General features: G+C 41.1%; 1 protein-coding gene across 1 annotated transcript in view; it reads left to right on the forward strand.

Moving 5' to 3' along the window:
* UNC13C (unc-13 homolog C) overlaps positions 1-17,789 on the forward strand; it is a 507,695-nt gene that overhangs the window by 179,687 nt on the left and 310,219 nt on the right. The window contains exon 14 of the mRNA XM_063449078.1: positions 2,369-2,532. Within this exon, the coding sequence (XP_063305148.1) occupies positions 2,369-2,532 (164 nt within the window). The remainder of the gene's footprint in view (positions 1-2,368; positions 2,533-17,789) is intronic.

Here is a 17,789-nt window from a genome sequence, read left to right on the forward strand (position 1 = left end):
GCACACAGTCAGTGTAAGGAAAGAGGCATGTATAGAGGCACACTTTTGCAAAGGTTGAGACAGTCTGGCTGTGCTAGTACAGAAGCAGTATGTTTGAAATAGCATAGTGCACTTTCCAGGTAATGGGATAGTGTGTAGGTGGGAACATGTGACATCAACACAGCAGTCCAGATGGAGATATTAGAGAGTTGTACCATTGGATAGTACAACAATAATTTGTGACACTACACATTTGGAGATTGCTTTTGAGTCATTTCAGTGAATGGGTAAATAAAAAAATAAAAAAATAAGTCTGATACTTTGGCAATACGTAGACGATTTCACAGATTACCCGTTGACTGCCAAAAATGTTTGTCACATTTAGTTTTATCACTGCTCATTTTGTTTGCCAGCTCCTGCATCTTGCAATCTTATAACGATTCTCACTTCTAAGTCTCATACCTCTTGATGATGATTGTTATTGTAATCTGTCTGTAGTTACCAGTTACCCAAGCACTGTACGTATTTTAAGACTACTCTATTGCATGCTAGAGCCTCTTGGTGCTCTTCTTGAGATCGTTGAGATTATTGCAGAACATGATGATTGCTCCCAGCTCTGTGTGTGCTGATCTGTTCCCATGGTTCACACTCTTTCACATAAAAATTACCTTTATGTTACTTTTACAGAGATTGCACTTGGGACTCCTAAATTCCTAGAATTGGAATACTATTTTTTCTTATAAAACTTTAATTTTGTTCATTCTTTTATAATTTACTGATGATCATTTACAAACCCCCTGCTACATGGTGTGTGACATCACACCATGCACTGAACCCTATTGGTATGACTGACAGGGTGGGTGAGCAAGAAGCATCTGTATTTAGATCCAAGCATTTGTGAGATTAGTGGAAAGAGAATGCATAATAGTTATGGCATACATGTAACACTCATGGCCATCTACCACCAATAATTAAAACCTTACTTCACACCCATAAAGCACTTCAACTTGCTGAAGTGTCTAATGTGTAAGGAGTATTCCATTGTGATGGCCCTTTGATACTATTATAAATAAATTAAGAAATACATTCACTGCCCCATTTCTCTTCTCTCCGCAGACTCTTTGGCCTCACTGAGTACGACTAGATGGCAGTCATCATGGGAGAGCTGTGCACTCTGATCATGCACATGCATGCTATGGCATTTTTTCCCTGTTAGGACTTGTCATTAAGCTTTTTCATAGTTCAATGATGTCTATGAATTGAGAATATGTGCACACTTGCAGGCTCTACAGAACCAGAATCTTCTCAGTAAGATGTCTGTGACTGGTTATACCCCCCAAAACAGACTGACAATCTCTTGTGGGGGAAAAGTGGAGTGCCTGCAATGGCTGCAGATAGAAAAAAAAATACTTTTTGCAAGCTGTCCTTACCTATACCCCCAATGAAAAAAGGCATAATCAAATGCATGGGTGCTTTCATTGGGGGTTTATCCACTAAATAGTAATTTTAAAAACATATATTTTTACTTGTTTTTTTTTTAGTGTGGATTGTTCGTTTCAGTTAATATGCTTTCAATGATATCCTAGTATGGGAGATGGATATTAAGTGTGACTTTATTTATTCATTTATTTTCTGCCCAGCTCCTCCCCAAACATATCACTAAATTAGGAGGGCCTGAATGAAGGCCCTTAACCCTTAAGCCCTTAACCCTATGCTAAGCCATTAAAAAAAAATGCTTCTTTTTTGTATATCCTTCCTCTCCCTATAGCATGCTAAGAGGGTTCGCTTCACGTTCCCCTACCATGATTTTGTTTTCACTTTCATCATTTTTGTGGTCAGTGTGTGCAGAATAATCCATATATATTCTAAGAATATTTTAGTTTTTTGGGTTATTTTGTTGAACATGTGTAATCAAATATAATCCTTTTGTAAGATTCTTTCAAGATTTAAATTCATTAGTGATCACGCTTGTTTTCTAGATATTTCATATCAAGCTAATATATGCTTTTATCCCGTGGTATTGCGCGCTGTTGTTTTTTTTTTTTTTTTTTTTTATAATAATTGTATATGGTTACCATTAACCAGAAGTTTGTTTTAATCTAATTTGCAGCAGTTGTTATCACCTTGTACACTTCCTTTTGAAGTTATCTGCTTTGTAGAGATAATGTGATAATAATCTGGATACCTTCTAACCTTCCCTTGGTGAAATAAATTGAATTTTGCTGAGGTGCTACCCCTTCCAAAAGCTTAGTCCTATAAAAAGAAATGGAAATAAGCAATTTAAAGAAATGACTTAAAATGACTGAGCACTTTTTCAAATATCATGCACCAACCAACATGATTCCAAGTTCTGGATTCTATGACAGTTTGAAACATAATTTATCCACAGAACTTGTTCCACTACCTGACAGAAGATCAGAATAATGGTATTGTTAAAATCCCCGAAGTAAAAGGAGATGAAGCCTGGAAGGTTTACTTTGACGATGCTTCCCAGGAAATCGTAGATGAGTTTGCTATGCGCTACGGAATTGAGTCTATTTATCAAGCAATGACGTAAGTATGTAAAACACATAAAAAGACACATAATACCAAGGGGGGAATTCATAACATGTTATGGAGGTGATTGCAATATTTTATCTCAATTTGCTCACAAAAATATTCAGAGAAAATTCTGCACGGCTTGTCAAAAAAAAGTTGTTTTTTTCACTAGTAAACTATAAGGGATTACACATTACTGATATTAAAAAGAAAATAACACTTGAACTTTTGAAAGTATGTTTTGCGCCATAAAAAAGAAAGGTGAATAAGGCAGGTGGCATCCAGATGAATGGGTATGTAGACATTTTTAAATGTCACAAAATCTTGGAAAAGTAGGAGGAGGTGTATTAATAGCTATAATTAAATACCGTCTGACAGGGTCATTTACAGTCTGAATGAGTGGAAAAGCTGAATTGGAAAAAAATGTAGTTATAGAATCCATGTTTTCACTTCAGCTATTTTGATTTAATTGTTCTAACTTTATGTTTGAGGTAAATTCACATTGTGTGTAAAAAAACAAAAAAAAAAACAACAACAAATTAAAAACCTGCCAAGATGATGGCTAAAAATGCCAAGGTGCCAGTTCCCTTTCCTTTGCATTGAGCTCTGGAGCAAACTATTTATAGGTTATGAACAACATTAAAGTAATGTTGCTGAGTTCTTAGCTCCACAGTGGGACTAAAATGATCTAAAATCCATCATCTGTTGGCCTATCAATAGCTCACTGGTTAGTCAATTAGCCACTGAGCTGCTACTACAGAGGTATATTAATTTAATGTTGTATTCATTATTTTGTTTATTTAGGGAGCCTTTTATTAGAGAGAACATAGAGAGCTAGCAATTATATTTAAGTATGTCCAGGTGCAAAATGGTCAAATCATTTTATTAAAAACCATAGGCGTAGATCTTATACTTATTTTTAAATGTACTTTTGCAATTCGGTATCCCTTCTGTTCTATCAGTGATTAATTGTCTGATGTTCAAAATAAATACAAAAATGTATGTAATTGTAAGTTTTTAGGTTAAAAAAAAAATAGGACACACTATTCACTCTTAAAAGCATTTCAGCAAGCTAAAGTGCTTTAGGAGTCAGATGTTTCCATTTAAAGGGACACTAGGTACCAAAACCACTTAATTTTAATTAAGTGGATTTGGTGCATAAATGTGTTACTTTTCTCAGACAATGTAAAACAGTGCTGTTTCAGAAAAATGCCAATGCTTATATTTGTCTGATACCGGACCTCTAGTGACTATCAGGCTGAATGCCAGTATTCATAATGAAAGCTTTTGAGATTTAAATGTCTTCTAATTTCCGGTCATTAGGCACAGCATGATGACACAAATGCTCATAATACTTATTATAGAGAACCATTAGACTCAATGCTTCTTTATGAGAAGCATCCAATTGATAGAGCGCTACAATTGAGATACTTGCTTTTTCTGTCCCCAATGCTTCTCTGCTTGAAACATTACATGATTAGTTATCATATCATTACTATTAACTTCACTGGAGGCAAAGAGGCTGACTCGGCACTACAGAAAAGGTGAGGTTTCTAGTAATTTGTAATGCTTTTTATAACAAAGCAGGCAGTAATCTAAATAATAACAGTCTAAGGCTAATAATAAACAATATGTAAAGATATCCTCTGTGCTGCTTCTCCTTTCCTCCGCTGGTCCTGGATTCAGCTACAGCATACAGTGATTATGAGCTACAGTAATAGTGATTATAGCCCTCCGTCAGGCGGTCTTTAGCCAGAACAATGCAATCCACTCCATGGTGTCTTGGTGTCTGGGACATAATTAGGTCAATACATGATAATTTAATTACCTGATGGACACCAAGACACATTGAACAATATCTGTTACATAACATAATTACACAGTGGCTTTCATCCCGTTCAACATTTTACAAAATAATTGAGCACACACAACAAAGTCATGTCTTCTGTGACATCCTTAAATGAACACTATAAAACTAAGAATAGAAATATCCTACTGGAAGGCATGTCACCTCCCACACCTCCACCTAATGCAAAATAAAGCTACAAAAATATGATTTGCTTACCTATTTCCAGCACCAAATCTCTTTTTGTGCTGCTGATCTCTTCTCTACCGCCACCCCATTGGTACGCTACTACATATGAGAAATGTAAACGATAAACATACAGAAAAGAACTCTACAATTCGAGCAATGTTAACCATTCAACGCTCTTATATGTTTTATATGTTTTAGAGAGCAAGAAAAATAGTTTCACAGAATTGCTTTACTTTGATCTTACTCTATGATGTGACCGTGCTTCTGGTTAGGTAAATACAACCCATGATTTGTGTTAGTGAGAGCATACAAATTTTGCCTAAAGCAATCAAATGATGATAATGGCCATTAACAGCCCGCAGTGAAGCTGCTTGAATAAGTTAAAGGTACTTCAGCATAATCAAGTACTCTTGACATCTTGGCATCACCCATCAGTCTGTTTATGCAGAAGAAACACTGAAATGTAAACTGCTTTTGGTGTTAAAATACTATTTTTCGAACAAATACATGAAATGATCAGTTGTAACAACACATCTTTTCTACGATCACACACTAAGAGAGAATTCTAGAATTTAAATGTGTGATTTTTACAGTGTGGAGTTCTGGTCTCTGATATCCTTACATTCTCTTCTGATGCTGGTCACCTCTCTATTTTACACATTTTTGTGAAAAACACCAGAACAGGGGTTACTTTAGTGTAACCTAGTCTCTGGTTTGTACTTCTAGACCATTCAGAGGGTATTGATAAAGGCGTATCTTAACACCGAAACGTGCTTCGAGCTTTCTGTGCCGATGCTCCTTCTTTGATTTGTTTTTATTGTGCACTCTCTACGAATGGGGGTATTATGCAGGCAACTTTGCACTTCCAACGCAGGTAGTCTATAGCAGGGGGGCTGCCTCGAAGCAGCAGGGCTTTAGGAGAGTATAGTTATAGGGATCAAATGCAGTACTTAGATTCCTTCTCTTTATTTCCTGCTCATATACTGGGAAGCTGCCTTGACGTGATCAGAGATAACTCTATGATCAAATGTATAGTTTTTTATTCTCTCGTACCTCAAACCTGCATCTCTGTCTTGGCAGTACTCTGGTGCCTTTTCGTGACGTGTCCACTGTGACTAGATGAATACCTTTAATTATAATTCTAGCATCACTTCTGTAACATTTCTTATTGCTTGACTATATGTATCTCCTTGCTACTACAAGGATACTGTTGCGATATAGAGATACAGACTTGGTATGCCTAGGTTAACTATTCTATCATAGGTTCAGATAAACATCTAATCTGGTTTTATATCTGAGACCAATTTACATCATTACAATCTTTACTCTCTGTTCATCTTTACACATATTTTCCTTCTAACTAGCTCATGCTCTATTTCCCACCACACACTATATCGTATGTTTTATATATATATATATAATTGTCTTGGTTTTCTATTATGAATATCAATATCAAAGTTTATTTGCCCTTACCTTTAAATGTAGTCACTTGGAGGTAATTTCAGTGGGAGTGGATCCTTTCTTTTTTGAGATATAATTTTTCTCTCATTAGCCTTCATTTATTAATTGTTTCGTATTTAGGGTTATGCCCTTATTTACCTTTCCAAACACCTTGAGCTACAGTCTGGGTATCCCCGCTATCTGTAACTCATTTTTTGTCTCGTATTCCATACATATGTAATAAAATTAGGAAGGCCTAAGTGTGAATCAACAACTGTTACCAATCCTTGGAGTGGAGCGATCAAAGTGAAAACTAGTGGTGGTATATAAATTCTCCCATGTACCCCTATTCCAAAGGATATAGTTCCCTTTGAATTGGGGAAAAAAAGAAAAAACACTGTATAGTGTCCCGTTGACAGAGTAACCAATGTGTAGGAGAGTTGGTTTAACTCATATGTTCAAGAGCCTAGCAAGACAGGATCTAGGCTTATCAGCAGGGCTGACACCAGGACCTCTTCTCCTATAATAAGTGGCACTCAAAAGAAAAAGGGGAGAAAATGGGAAGCAACAACATCTAGTGCAGTATGTCCAGTATAGTTGGTAAATACACAGCTAGTGCAAAGAAACTGCTCACCTGAACCAGAGCCTAGGGAACCTGGCTGTGGGTATATCCGCTTAAATGTCTGTTTAAGGGAGGCAATACCTTTCTATAAGATTAGGATGGATGCGGCAGCCAGAAGGACTAGTGAAGCATTTATTATCAATATAAAAACCAAATAAACTACATAAATCAAGAATAAAACAATAAATGATAAAAATTGAAATTTGTGTCCAAAACGTATATTCCGTCCACTTAATAGACTTTCTCATTTTTTTTACATTGCTATATTTGCTTCTTGATTTATTTACTTTAGCAAGTGCAATTAATCACTAGTGTAATGAATCTAGTGTAATTAATCACTCTGTAGCCAGTTCTTTCCTGTGTGTTCTATTTGCCCTGTTGTGTATTCCCATTGGTGAAAATGTTTGTGCAATGTTTTTTACTGTATGCTGTGATTTATGTAAACTGGATATACAATAAACAGAGTCTGAGTTCAGAGTTTGAGTTGCCAAGAAATAAGCTGGAGTTGTCTCTTCCTTGATGTCTCACAAGACATGGCTATTCATTGTACTCTATAGAGTAGTGATGTACTGAAATGTTCGCCGGCGAATAGTTCCCGGCAAACATAGCGTGTTCGCGTTCGCCACAGCGGGCGAACACATGCGCGGTTCGATCCGCCCCCTATTTGTCAATATTGAGTAAACTTTGACCCTGTGCCTCATGGTCAGCAGACACATTCCAGCAAATTAGCAGCAGACCCTCCCTTCCAGACCCTCCCACCTCCTGTACAGCATCCATTTTAGATTCATTCTGAAGCTGCATTCTTAGATAGAGGAGGGGAAGTGTAGCTGCTGCTCATTTGATAGGGAAATTGATAGCTAGGCTAGGGTATTCAGTGTCCACTACAGTCCTGAAGGAATCATCTGATCTCTGCTGTAAGGATAACACCCCAAAAAGCCCTTTTAGGGCTAGAACATCAGTCTGCTTTTTTTTTTTTTTTCCTGTGTAATGTAATTGCAGTTGCCTGTCTGCCAGCTTCTGTGTCAGGCTCACAGTGGATACTGTGCCCACTTGCCCAGTGCCACCACTCATATCTGGTGTCACAATAGCTTAAGCTTTTAAGCTTGCATTTAAAAACAAAAACATTTTTTTCACTGTAATAGATTGAATAGCAGTTAGTTGTCTGCAAGCGTCTGGGTGTCAGGCCTTCAGCGTGTACTCTGCCAACCTCTGCCAGTGTACTTTGCCACTCATATCTGGTGTCTCTAGAGCGTGCCTTTAAAAAGAAAAAAAGTTTTTCACTGTAAGCTAATAGCAGTCAGTGTCCTTAAAGCGTGTGTCAGGCCTTCAGCGTGTGCTCTGCCAACCTCTGCCAGTGTACTTTGCCACTCATATCTGGTGTCACAATAGCATGCCTTTAAAAAGAAAAAAAAGTTTTTCACTGTAAGCTAATAGCAGTTAGTTGTCTGCAAGCGTCTGGGTGTCAGGCCTTCAGCGTGTACTCTGCCAACCTCTGCAAGTGCACTTTGCCACTCATATCTGGTGTCACAATAGCGTTGATTTAAAAACAAAAACTTTTTTTTCACTGTTATAGATTGAATAGCAGTTAGTTGTCTTCAAGCAGGTGTGTCAGGCCTACAGCGTGTACTCTGCCAACCTCTGCCACTGCACAGTGCCACTCATATCTGGTCGCACAGTAGTTTGCACGCATAGTACCACTAAAAAAAAATGACAGGCAGAGGCAGGCCACCCCGCAGGGGCCATCGTTGTCGTGGTGCTGTAATTCCCTTTTGCCCGAGAATAATGCCCAGTTTTCAGAGGCCACGTACCCTGAACTTGAAAAGTTGAATGGCTAACACAGGACACCCAATCTTCTACAGCTTCCGCTCGGAACCTTGACGCACCATCCTCCTCCAGCTTAGCTTCGGGCACCTCTCAAGATACCACTCACCCGCCTGCCGCCACCACCAACACTAGCACCACAGTCGCTTCACTTGGTATGTCAGAGGAGTTATTTACACATCCGTTTGAAGAAATGAGTGATGCGCAACCATTATTGCCAGAGGATGTAGATAACAGGGATATATCTCAGGCAGGCAGCATTACACACATGGACGTACGGTGTGATGATGATGATGTTGTACCTGCTGCTGCTTCCTTTGCTGAGTTGTCAGATACAAGTGAAGCAGTTGATGATGACGATGCGTCCATGGATGTCACGTGTGTGCCCGCTCGGCAAGAAGAAGAGCAGGGCGAAAGTTCAGATGGAGAGACAGAGAGGAGGAGGAGGAGATGAGTTGGAAGCAGGGGGAGGTCGTCGCAAGGAGCTAGTGGCACAGTCAGACAGCATGCATCGGCACCCGGGGTCAGACCGACAGCACGCCAATCAACGCATGCTGTGTCCACCACCAGAATGCCTTCATTGCAGAGCTCAGCAGTGTGGCATTTTTTTTTGTGTTTGCCTCTGACAACAGCGATGCCATTTGCAACCTGTGCCAAAAGAAACTGAGTCGTGGGAAGTCCAACACCCACCTAGGTACAACTGCTTTGCGTAGGCACATGATCGCTCATCACAAACGCCTATGGGATCAACACATGAGTACAAGCAGCACGCCTACTCTAAGCCGCCATCCTTCTCCTGGTCCAGCATCTTCAGCCACGTCAACCACTACTGTCCTCCTTGCCCCCTCTCAACCATCCGCCACTCCGTCTCTTGCCTTGAGCAGTTCCCGCTCATCTGCCCACAGTCCGGTGTCTGTCAAGGACATGTTTGAGCGTAAGAAGTCAATGTCAGAAAGTCACCCCCTTGCCCAGCGTCTGACAGCTGGCTTGTCTGAACTATTAGCCTGCCAGCTTTTACCATACAAGCTGGTGGAGTCTAAGGCGTTCAAAAAATTTGTGGCTATTGGGACACCGCAGTGGAAGGTACTCGGCCAAAATTTCTTTTCACAAAAGGCAATCCCCAACCTGTACTCGATTGTGCAAAAGGAAGTAATGGCATGTCTGGCACACAGAGTTGGGACAAGGGTCCATCTGACCACTGATACCTGGTCTGCAAAGCATGGTCAGGGCAGGTATATCACCTACACTGCGCATTGTGTTAACCTGCTGACGGCTGCCAAGCATGGAATGCGTGGGTCTGCAGAGGAGTTGGTGACACCGCCATGACTTGCAGGCAGGCCTGCTGCCACCTCCTCTACTCCTCCTACTCCATTCTCTTCCATAACCTCCTCGGCTGAGTCCTCTTCTGCTGCTGCGTCTTGCTCCACATCAACGGCACACCCCCAGCTCCCCAGGTACTATTCCACATCCCGGATATGGCAGTGTTACGCCGTCTTGGGTTTAACTTGCTTGAAAGCAGAGAGTCACACCGGACAAGCACTCCTGTCCGCCCTGAACGCACAGGTGGAAAAGTGGCTGACTCCGCAGCAACTGGATATCGGCAAAGTGGTTTGTGACAACGGAACAAATTTGTTGGCGGCATTGAAGTTGGGCAAGTTGACACATGTGCCGTGCATGGCACATGTGTGTAATCTGATCGCACAACGCCTTGTGCATAAGTACACAGGCTTATAGGACGTCCTGAAGCAGGCCAGGAAGGTGTGTGGCCATTTCAGGCGTTCCTACACGGCCATGGCGCACTTTGCAGATATCCAGCGGCGAAACAACATGCCAGTGAGGCGCTTGATTTGCGACAGCCCGACACGTTGGAAGTCAACACTCCTAATGTTCGACCGCCTGCTCCAACAAGAAAAAGCCGTTAATGAATATTTGTATGACCGGGGTGCTAGGACAGCCTCTCGGGAGCTGGGAATTTTTTTGCCACGTTCCTGGACGCTCATGCGCAATGCCTGTAGGCTCATGCGTCCTTTTGAGGAGGTGACAAACCTAGTCAGTCGAACCGAAGGCACCATCAGCGACATCATACCATTTGTTTTCTTCCTGGAGCGTGCCCTGCATAGAGTGCTGGATCAGGCAGTAGATCAGCGTGAAGAAGATTAGAGGAAGAGTTTTGGTCACCATCACCACCAGAAACAGCCTTATCAGCATCTCTTGCTGGACATGCGGCAACGCTGGAAGAGGATTGTGAGGAAGAGGAGTCAGAGGAGGAATGTGGCTTTGAGGAGGAGGAGGAAGACCAACCACAACAGGCATCCCAGGGTGCTCGTTGTCACCTATCTGGTACCCGTGGTGTTGTACGTGGCTGGGGGGAAGAACATACCTTCATTGAGAACACTGAGGAGGAGGAAAGTGAAATGAGTAGCTCGGCATCCAACCTTGAGCAAATGGGGTCTTTCATGTTGTCGGGACCCTCGTATAAAAAGGCTGAAGGAGAACGACCCGTACTGGGTGTCCACGCTACTAGACCCCCGGTATGAGCAGAAAGTGGCGGAAATGTTACCAAATTACAACAAGTCGGAAAGGATGCAGCATTTGCAAAATAAATTAAAAAGTATGCTTTACACAGCGTATAAGGGTGATGTCACAGCACAACGGGAATCTAACAGGGGAAGAGGTGAAAGTCATCCTTCTCCTCCCACGACCATGCCGGCAAGGACAGGACGCTTTAAAGACGTGTTGTTGATGGAGGACATGCGGAACTTTTTAAGTCCTACGCATCGCCACAGCCTTTCGGGATCCACCCTCAGAGAACGACTCGACCGACAGGTAGCAGACTACCTCGCCTTAACTGCAGGTATCGACACTTTGAGGAGCGATGAACCCCTTGACTACAGGGTGTGCAGGCTTGACCTGTGGCCTGAGCTATCCCAATTTGCGATAGAACTTCTGGCCTGCCCCGCTTCAAGTGTCCTGTCAGAAAGGACCTTCAGTGCAGCAGGAGGTATTGTCACTGAGAAGAGAAGTCGCCTAGGTCAAAAAAGTCTAGATTACCTCACCTTTATTAAGATGAATGAGGGATGGATCCCGAAGGGACTGACAGTGGGCGATACATTTGACTAAAAAAGGCCTGATGAGATGAGCTGCCTTGGGCTAAAAATGGTCCACACGCTGCTGTATTTTAGCTCTGAATGCCGGTTGACTTGCGTGACTTATCCGCCACCAACTAGGGTTCAAGCCGCAATGTTTTAGGGGACTTTCTGCCTGGGAAACAAACATCAATTTTTATGGCCGCTGCGGCTGCAACAATACCTAATTTTTCAGGCATGTGTACATGCCTAATTTTTCGGCCCTCTGGTGCTGCACTGTGGCTTCAAAAACCAAACCAAAAAAAAGGCACATAACAGGGATTAAACTGATAGGAATAGTACTACTTAACACACCACTCCTATCTGGTGGCACATTAGATTGCACGCGCAGTGCCCCAAATTTGAAGTAGGAGGACCGACCAAGCATCTTTTTCCATCTCCCGGTTCCTAAAATCGATGCCATATACACGTCCCCTGATAGGGCGCCAGCTCGTTATTCTCTTGGGCGCCAGCTCGTTATTCTCTTTTTCACTTCACTATGGACACTTTACTGCACTATGGGCACTTAGACCCACTCTTTGTCTTGCACAGTGTTATTCCTAGCCAGCATCTGTGATGGGAAATCAGGCAGTCATCTAAACGCTTAGATTGAGCTTTAGCATAGAACACCCTTGAAGGTGTTTAAGGAGATTAGGGCTAGTTTAGGGGATTCTTCTTAGACCTCTCTGAGTCTTTATAGCCCTTCTACCTATCCAGCATTTCTGGAAACTAGCTAAGAGAAAGGGTGGCTGTGTGTCTGTGATACATTTAACTTTATATCACCTTATTGACACTTTATCACTCCGGTCTCCATACTCTCTGTCTATACCCATCTATTTAGAGGGAATTTCCTTGCCCCTGCTAATATTATATAATAGGTAATAGTATTACCATTATTACACAATTAGGTCTCTGAGGACAGGTGTCAATCCATATCTGCCAAGTGACCCTATGTAGGGGGAAAAGTCCCTATTCTGCTCTGTGTCAGTGTGTATAAGGGATCCTTAGGATAGGTGTCAATCCATACCTGCCAAGTGACCCTATGTAGGGGGAACAGTCCCTATTCTGCTCTGTGTCAGTGTGTATAAGGGGCTCTGAGGACAGGTGTCAATCCATATCTGCCAAGTGACCCTATGTAGGGGGAACAGTCTCTATTCTGCTCTGTGTCAGTGTGTATCATGATCTGTGAGGACAGGTGTCAATCCATATCTGCCAAGTGACCCTATGTAGGGTGAACAGTCCCTATTCTGCTCTGTGTCAGTGTGTATCAGGGGCTCTGAGGACAGGTGTCAATCCATATCTGCCAAGTGACCCTATGTAGGCGGAACAGTCTCTATTCTGCTCTGTGTCAGTGTGTATCATGGTCTCTGAGGACAGGTGTCAATCCATATCTGCCAAGTGACCCTATGTAGGGGGAACAGTCTCTATTCTGCTCTGTGTCAGTGTATATCATGATCTCTGAGGACAGGTGTCAATCCATATCTGCCAAGTGACCCTATGTAGGGGGAACAGTCTCTATTCTGCTGTGTGTCAGTGTGTATCATGGTCTCTGAGGACAGGTGTCAATCCATATCTGCCAAGTGACCCTATGTAGGGGGAACAGTCTCTATTCTGCCCTTTGTCAGTGTGTATCATGGTCTCTGAGGACAGGTGTCAATCCATATCTGCCACGTGACCCTATGTAGGGGGAACAGTCCCTATTCTGCTCTGTGTCAGTGTGTATCAGGGATCCTTAGGATAGGTGTCAATCCATATATGCCAAGTGACCCTATGTAGGGTGAACAGTCCCTATTCTGCTCTGTGTCAGTGTGTATCATGATCTTTGAGGACAGGTGTCAATCCATATCTGCCAAGTGACCATATGTAGGGGGAACAGTCTCTATTCTGCTCTGTGTCAGTGTGTATCATGATCTCTGAGAACAGGTGTCAATCCATATCTGCCAAGTGACCCTATGTAGGAGGAACAGTCTCTATTCTGCTCTGTGTCAGTGTGTATCATGGTCTCTGAGGACAGGTGTCAATCCATATCTGCCAAGTGACCCTATGTAGGGGGAACAGTCCCTAATCTGCTCTGTGTCAGTGTGTATCAGGGATCCTTAGGATAGGTGTCAATCCATATCTGCCAAGTGACCCTATGTAGGGGGAACAGTCCCTATTCAGCTCTGTGTCAGTGTGTATCAGGGTCTCTGAAGACAGGTGTCAATCCATATGTCAAGGTGTCAATATGTCATATATCAGGTGTCAATCCATATCCATTGTGATTTAGGAATGTTAGGTGATTTATGCCCTTTATGGATTAAAACCAGACTCTGCATCAACTGTGTAATTTTCCCCCTCAGGCATGCCACAGTCCAGGTGTTAGTCCCCTTAAAACAACTTTTCCATCACTTATGTGGCCAGAAAGAGTCCCTGTGGGCTTTAAAATTCGCCTGTCCATTGAAGTCAATGGCGGTTCGCCCGGTTCGGCGGCAGCATTGTAACATAGCTGTGTGATACAAAAGTGAATTAAAAAAAAACACAAGTCCTGCGTTCAAACTCCCACTACTCTTGGGCGGCAGCAACGACCATAGTACACATCAGCCCCAATACATACAGTAAAAACCAAAGAAAAAAAATTACCTTGGCTCTCTCCTAAATCCCTATGTATATTTAAACAAATGGAGGTTATTTAAATATAATTTTTTTTCTTTGTTGTTTACTGTATGTATTGGTACTCATTTGTACTATGGTCATTGCTGCCGCCCAAGAGTAGTGGGAGTTTGAGTGCAGGACTTTTTTTTTTTTTTTTAATGAAATATATGCGTTAAGAAAAAAAAAAAAAAAAACGTGGGCAAGAAAGTTCCCTATCTCTGAAAAAGATATATTCATTAAACTTACAAAATTGCAAAATAAAGGTATATGTATTACTGTTTTAACATTATGGATGGCCACTATATTTCTAGACCTTCAGGGACTCAAAGAGAAGAACATATTGAAAAGCGAGCTGTATCGGAACATTACTAATAGACTTGGAGCCATCATTGTAATACATTTCCTGTTCTGCTGCTTTCTTCCCAAGAGCAGTCAGAAAGAACATAGCACAAGTCTTTTCAACTACTTGAAAAATGACATGGCTGGTTCCCTGCTTATTGTACTTACAGTTATTGAAAGATTCAGGTCCTTAGATCTGCAGAGGATAGGAGCTTATTCATCATATTAAAATGCTGAGGAAGATGTGAATCCTCTCACACACAATCCCACTGCCAGTGATATTATCATTTAACTTTCTGATATTTATCAACAGATGGCATTCCAATTGGCTGGGTTTCAGAATGGCAGGTTATTCGTAAATAATTATGAGCATCAACATTCAGACTGAGCAGCGCTGATTCTTATTAATTAGTTACTGAGTTTGTAACGTGCTACGTCGAGGAACGCAGCCTGTAACTCGACTAAATGTAATACCCACACTGGCTAAACTAGAGTATAAGATTTCAGGATCAGTGAGGCCTCTTCTTTAGGCCTGTTATTATTTAGTTACACATGTTTCATGTAAAAAAACTAAAATCTATGTGCATGTTTTGTGATTTATAACCATAACAGATTTTCACAGTATGGTGGCATTCCCCGGTGGGGTCATTGTGCTTTAGGTCTACACGGCTGCTTATAAGCTGTTCCTGTGTGTGGCGACGCCTGAGCACAAAAGATAAGGAGATTAGAAAAGTAAACGTAAACGCACTTGAAACATAAGGAGGAATATGTGTTTAACCTGCACTGAGCTATCGCTAAAGCAATATCCTTAACTTTGCATTAATATAACTTACAGATACAAGCCAGCGCACATCAAGCAGATAATATAATATATCACGCAATAAAGACATCAATATGGGAGAATAATAGGTGCCACCTCTGTATTGACACTCCATCAGATATCTCACTATTTTATGAAGTGTAGATGGTTAAACCGTGAAATCCATTGTTAAGATATCACAAAGTGGCAACACCAGTTTTTAAACTGCATACAGGAACTTAATTTTATTTTCAAATCATAACCAATTGTAATAATTAGCTTGACAGATCTTAGACAGTAGTGACATGGTGTCAGCTTCCACATTTTGATTAAGGCTTGGCTTCTGGTGTCTAAGGAGAAGTAGGAGAGCAATGCACTATAATGCACACATATTGGCCTAGATCCATCCAGCAATCTAGTTTGACAGTCAGCAGATCACAGAATATTCTCTCTCCCTGCCTGCTACCCCCTACCAGGGCAACACAGTATGTGTATAGTAACTCCACATTACTGAGCTCTTTGGAAAAGAATAGGGTAGTACGTTAAACAGTCTGTCTCAGCATCATAACCACTACAGTGCACTGTAGTATTTAAAGGCGTATTATATATATATATATATATATATATATATATATATATAAAATGCGTATTTTAACAATTTCGTTCATATACCTCCAAAGGAGGCCACTTCTATTAACTCTGTTGATAGGTATTCTTGTGCTTAATTATACAGATTTTATAAACTGTCACGAACAAAGCCAGACACATAAAGCTCTTTAGCCATTTCCTGGGTAGAGAGTCAATCCGTGTTTGAATGATTTGATATGCACATGGATCCTCCAGATGTCCACAATCTGGCCTCACTAAAGAAGAGGTTTCGACTTCTCTACTTCTAGTTCCTAGTTCATACTTTCCACTAAAGCAGAAATATTAGTGAACGCCTCCCAACATTTCAAAGTGATAGTTCCAATTTTGGGGTGCTGTAGTTCTCTCATGTCCCGCATCTGGTGGCCGTACAGGCTGCCTGGTAGTGGCTGGCCATTCCTCTTTTTGGGGCGTTGCTAGTAATGTGTGTGTTGTGTCACCCCCATCGTGTCCCGATTCGCTGGAGGGAAATGTTGGGAGGTATACTAGTGTAATTAATTCTGCCCATATTTGCTTTGACACTCTTGATACAAAAAAAAAAAAATTAAACACATTGATGTATCTGATGCAGCAGTAATAAGTACTGCTTTAGTTTTATCTGAAGAAAGTACAGACTGCATGTGCCTGAGTGACCCAGGCATCCAACTGCTCAAATACCTTCCATCAAAGGTAGCTTAAAAATTTATTGAATATGATATCCTGGTTCCAAACATTTGTATCCCACTGAAGGATCATGGGAACTCAATTTATAGTGTATGAAATGTGGCCTTCACATATAATGTCTTAGTTCTGATCTGCTTCATCCCTCAGACTGCCTGCTGTCCTGAATGAAAAAGGACGTCTATATATTTTATACTGCATGTATGTTTATATTTTGACATGTTGCATTGTATCTCAGACTAGGTGATGACAGTGTTCTTCTCAGTTATTGTGTCTGATGAGTTAGATGATATATTAAATATTTACTAATGTTAAATTGAGGATAGCACAGACTCAATCAATTTAATAAAGAGTGATTCTATAGTCATTCTCTCATCACCAGAAATATTTAGTTTTGCAGATATAGTCCTTTGTAAATATGTACTTTTTGAGGAACAGACAGATCATTTTGAATGTAGCATAAATGGTTAATGGTGTACAGTGATTCAATTAAAATACCATTTGCTACCAGTGTACTTAATTACAAATTTAACTTCACAAACCAATATATTAACTAAACGCATAGTGTAAAACATCAATTGTGGTCCTGAAAAATATTCATCTATATGATTGCTTAGAACAGGGTATCCAAAATGTAGATCCCCAGATGTTTCATATGCTCAGTGACTGGTAGACTAATTAATATGCAATAAAGATTTTAGTTACCTCACAAACATGACTTTAATGGTACTATGAAGGTATATGAGAGATGTGAGCAAAAAAGACAGATAACAGCTCAATTAGATTGGCCTTCGGTGGATCCCTGCTCAGTTCTCAAGCTGGTTTTATCTCAATTATAAGGAATCTTCCTGTCAGATCTGTTACTTTTTTGATCAGTGAGAAGGATAGTTGGTTGCTAAACAAGGTGGATATCCCCTTGGCCTTAGTGTCTGATGTGGCGGTGTATTGGTATGGGAATTCTTTTATGTTGAGTATAATTTGGGGCATTTTTCCCGAAGTGTGTTTCCTGGAGGCATATGATATCCCCGTGTACTTGTGCGATCTCTCTGTATAGAGCGTGGCGTTTGGCCGGGGCGTTCAGGCTTTTGACATGTGAGACAATTCTCATGGAAAATCAGATGGCATATGTTACACAGTGGATTTCTCAGTCCATCT

The sequence above is a fragment of the Pelobates fuscus genome, chromosome 3 (genome assembly GCF_036172605.1).
Source record: "Pelobates fuscus isolate aPelFus1 chromosome 3, aPelFus1.pri, whole genome shotgun sequence".
Taxonomy (NCBI): Eukaryota; Metazoa; Chordata; class Amphibia; order Anura; family Pelobatidae; genus Pelobates; species Pelobates fuscus.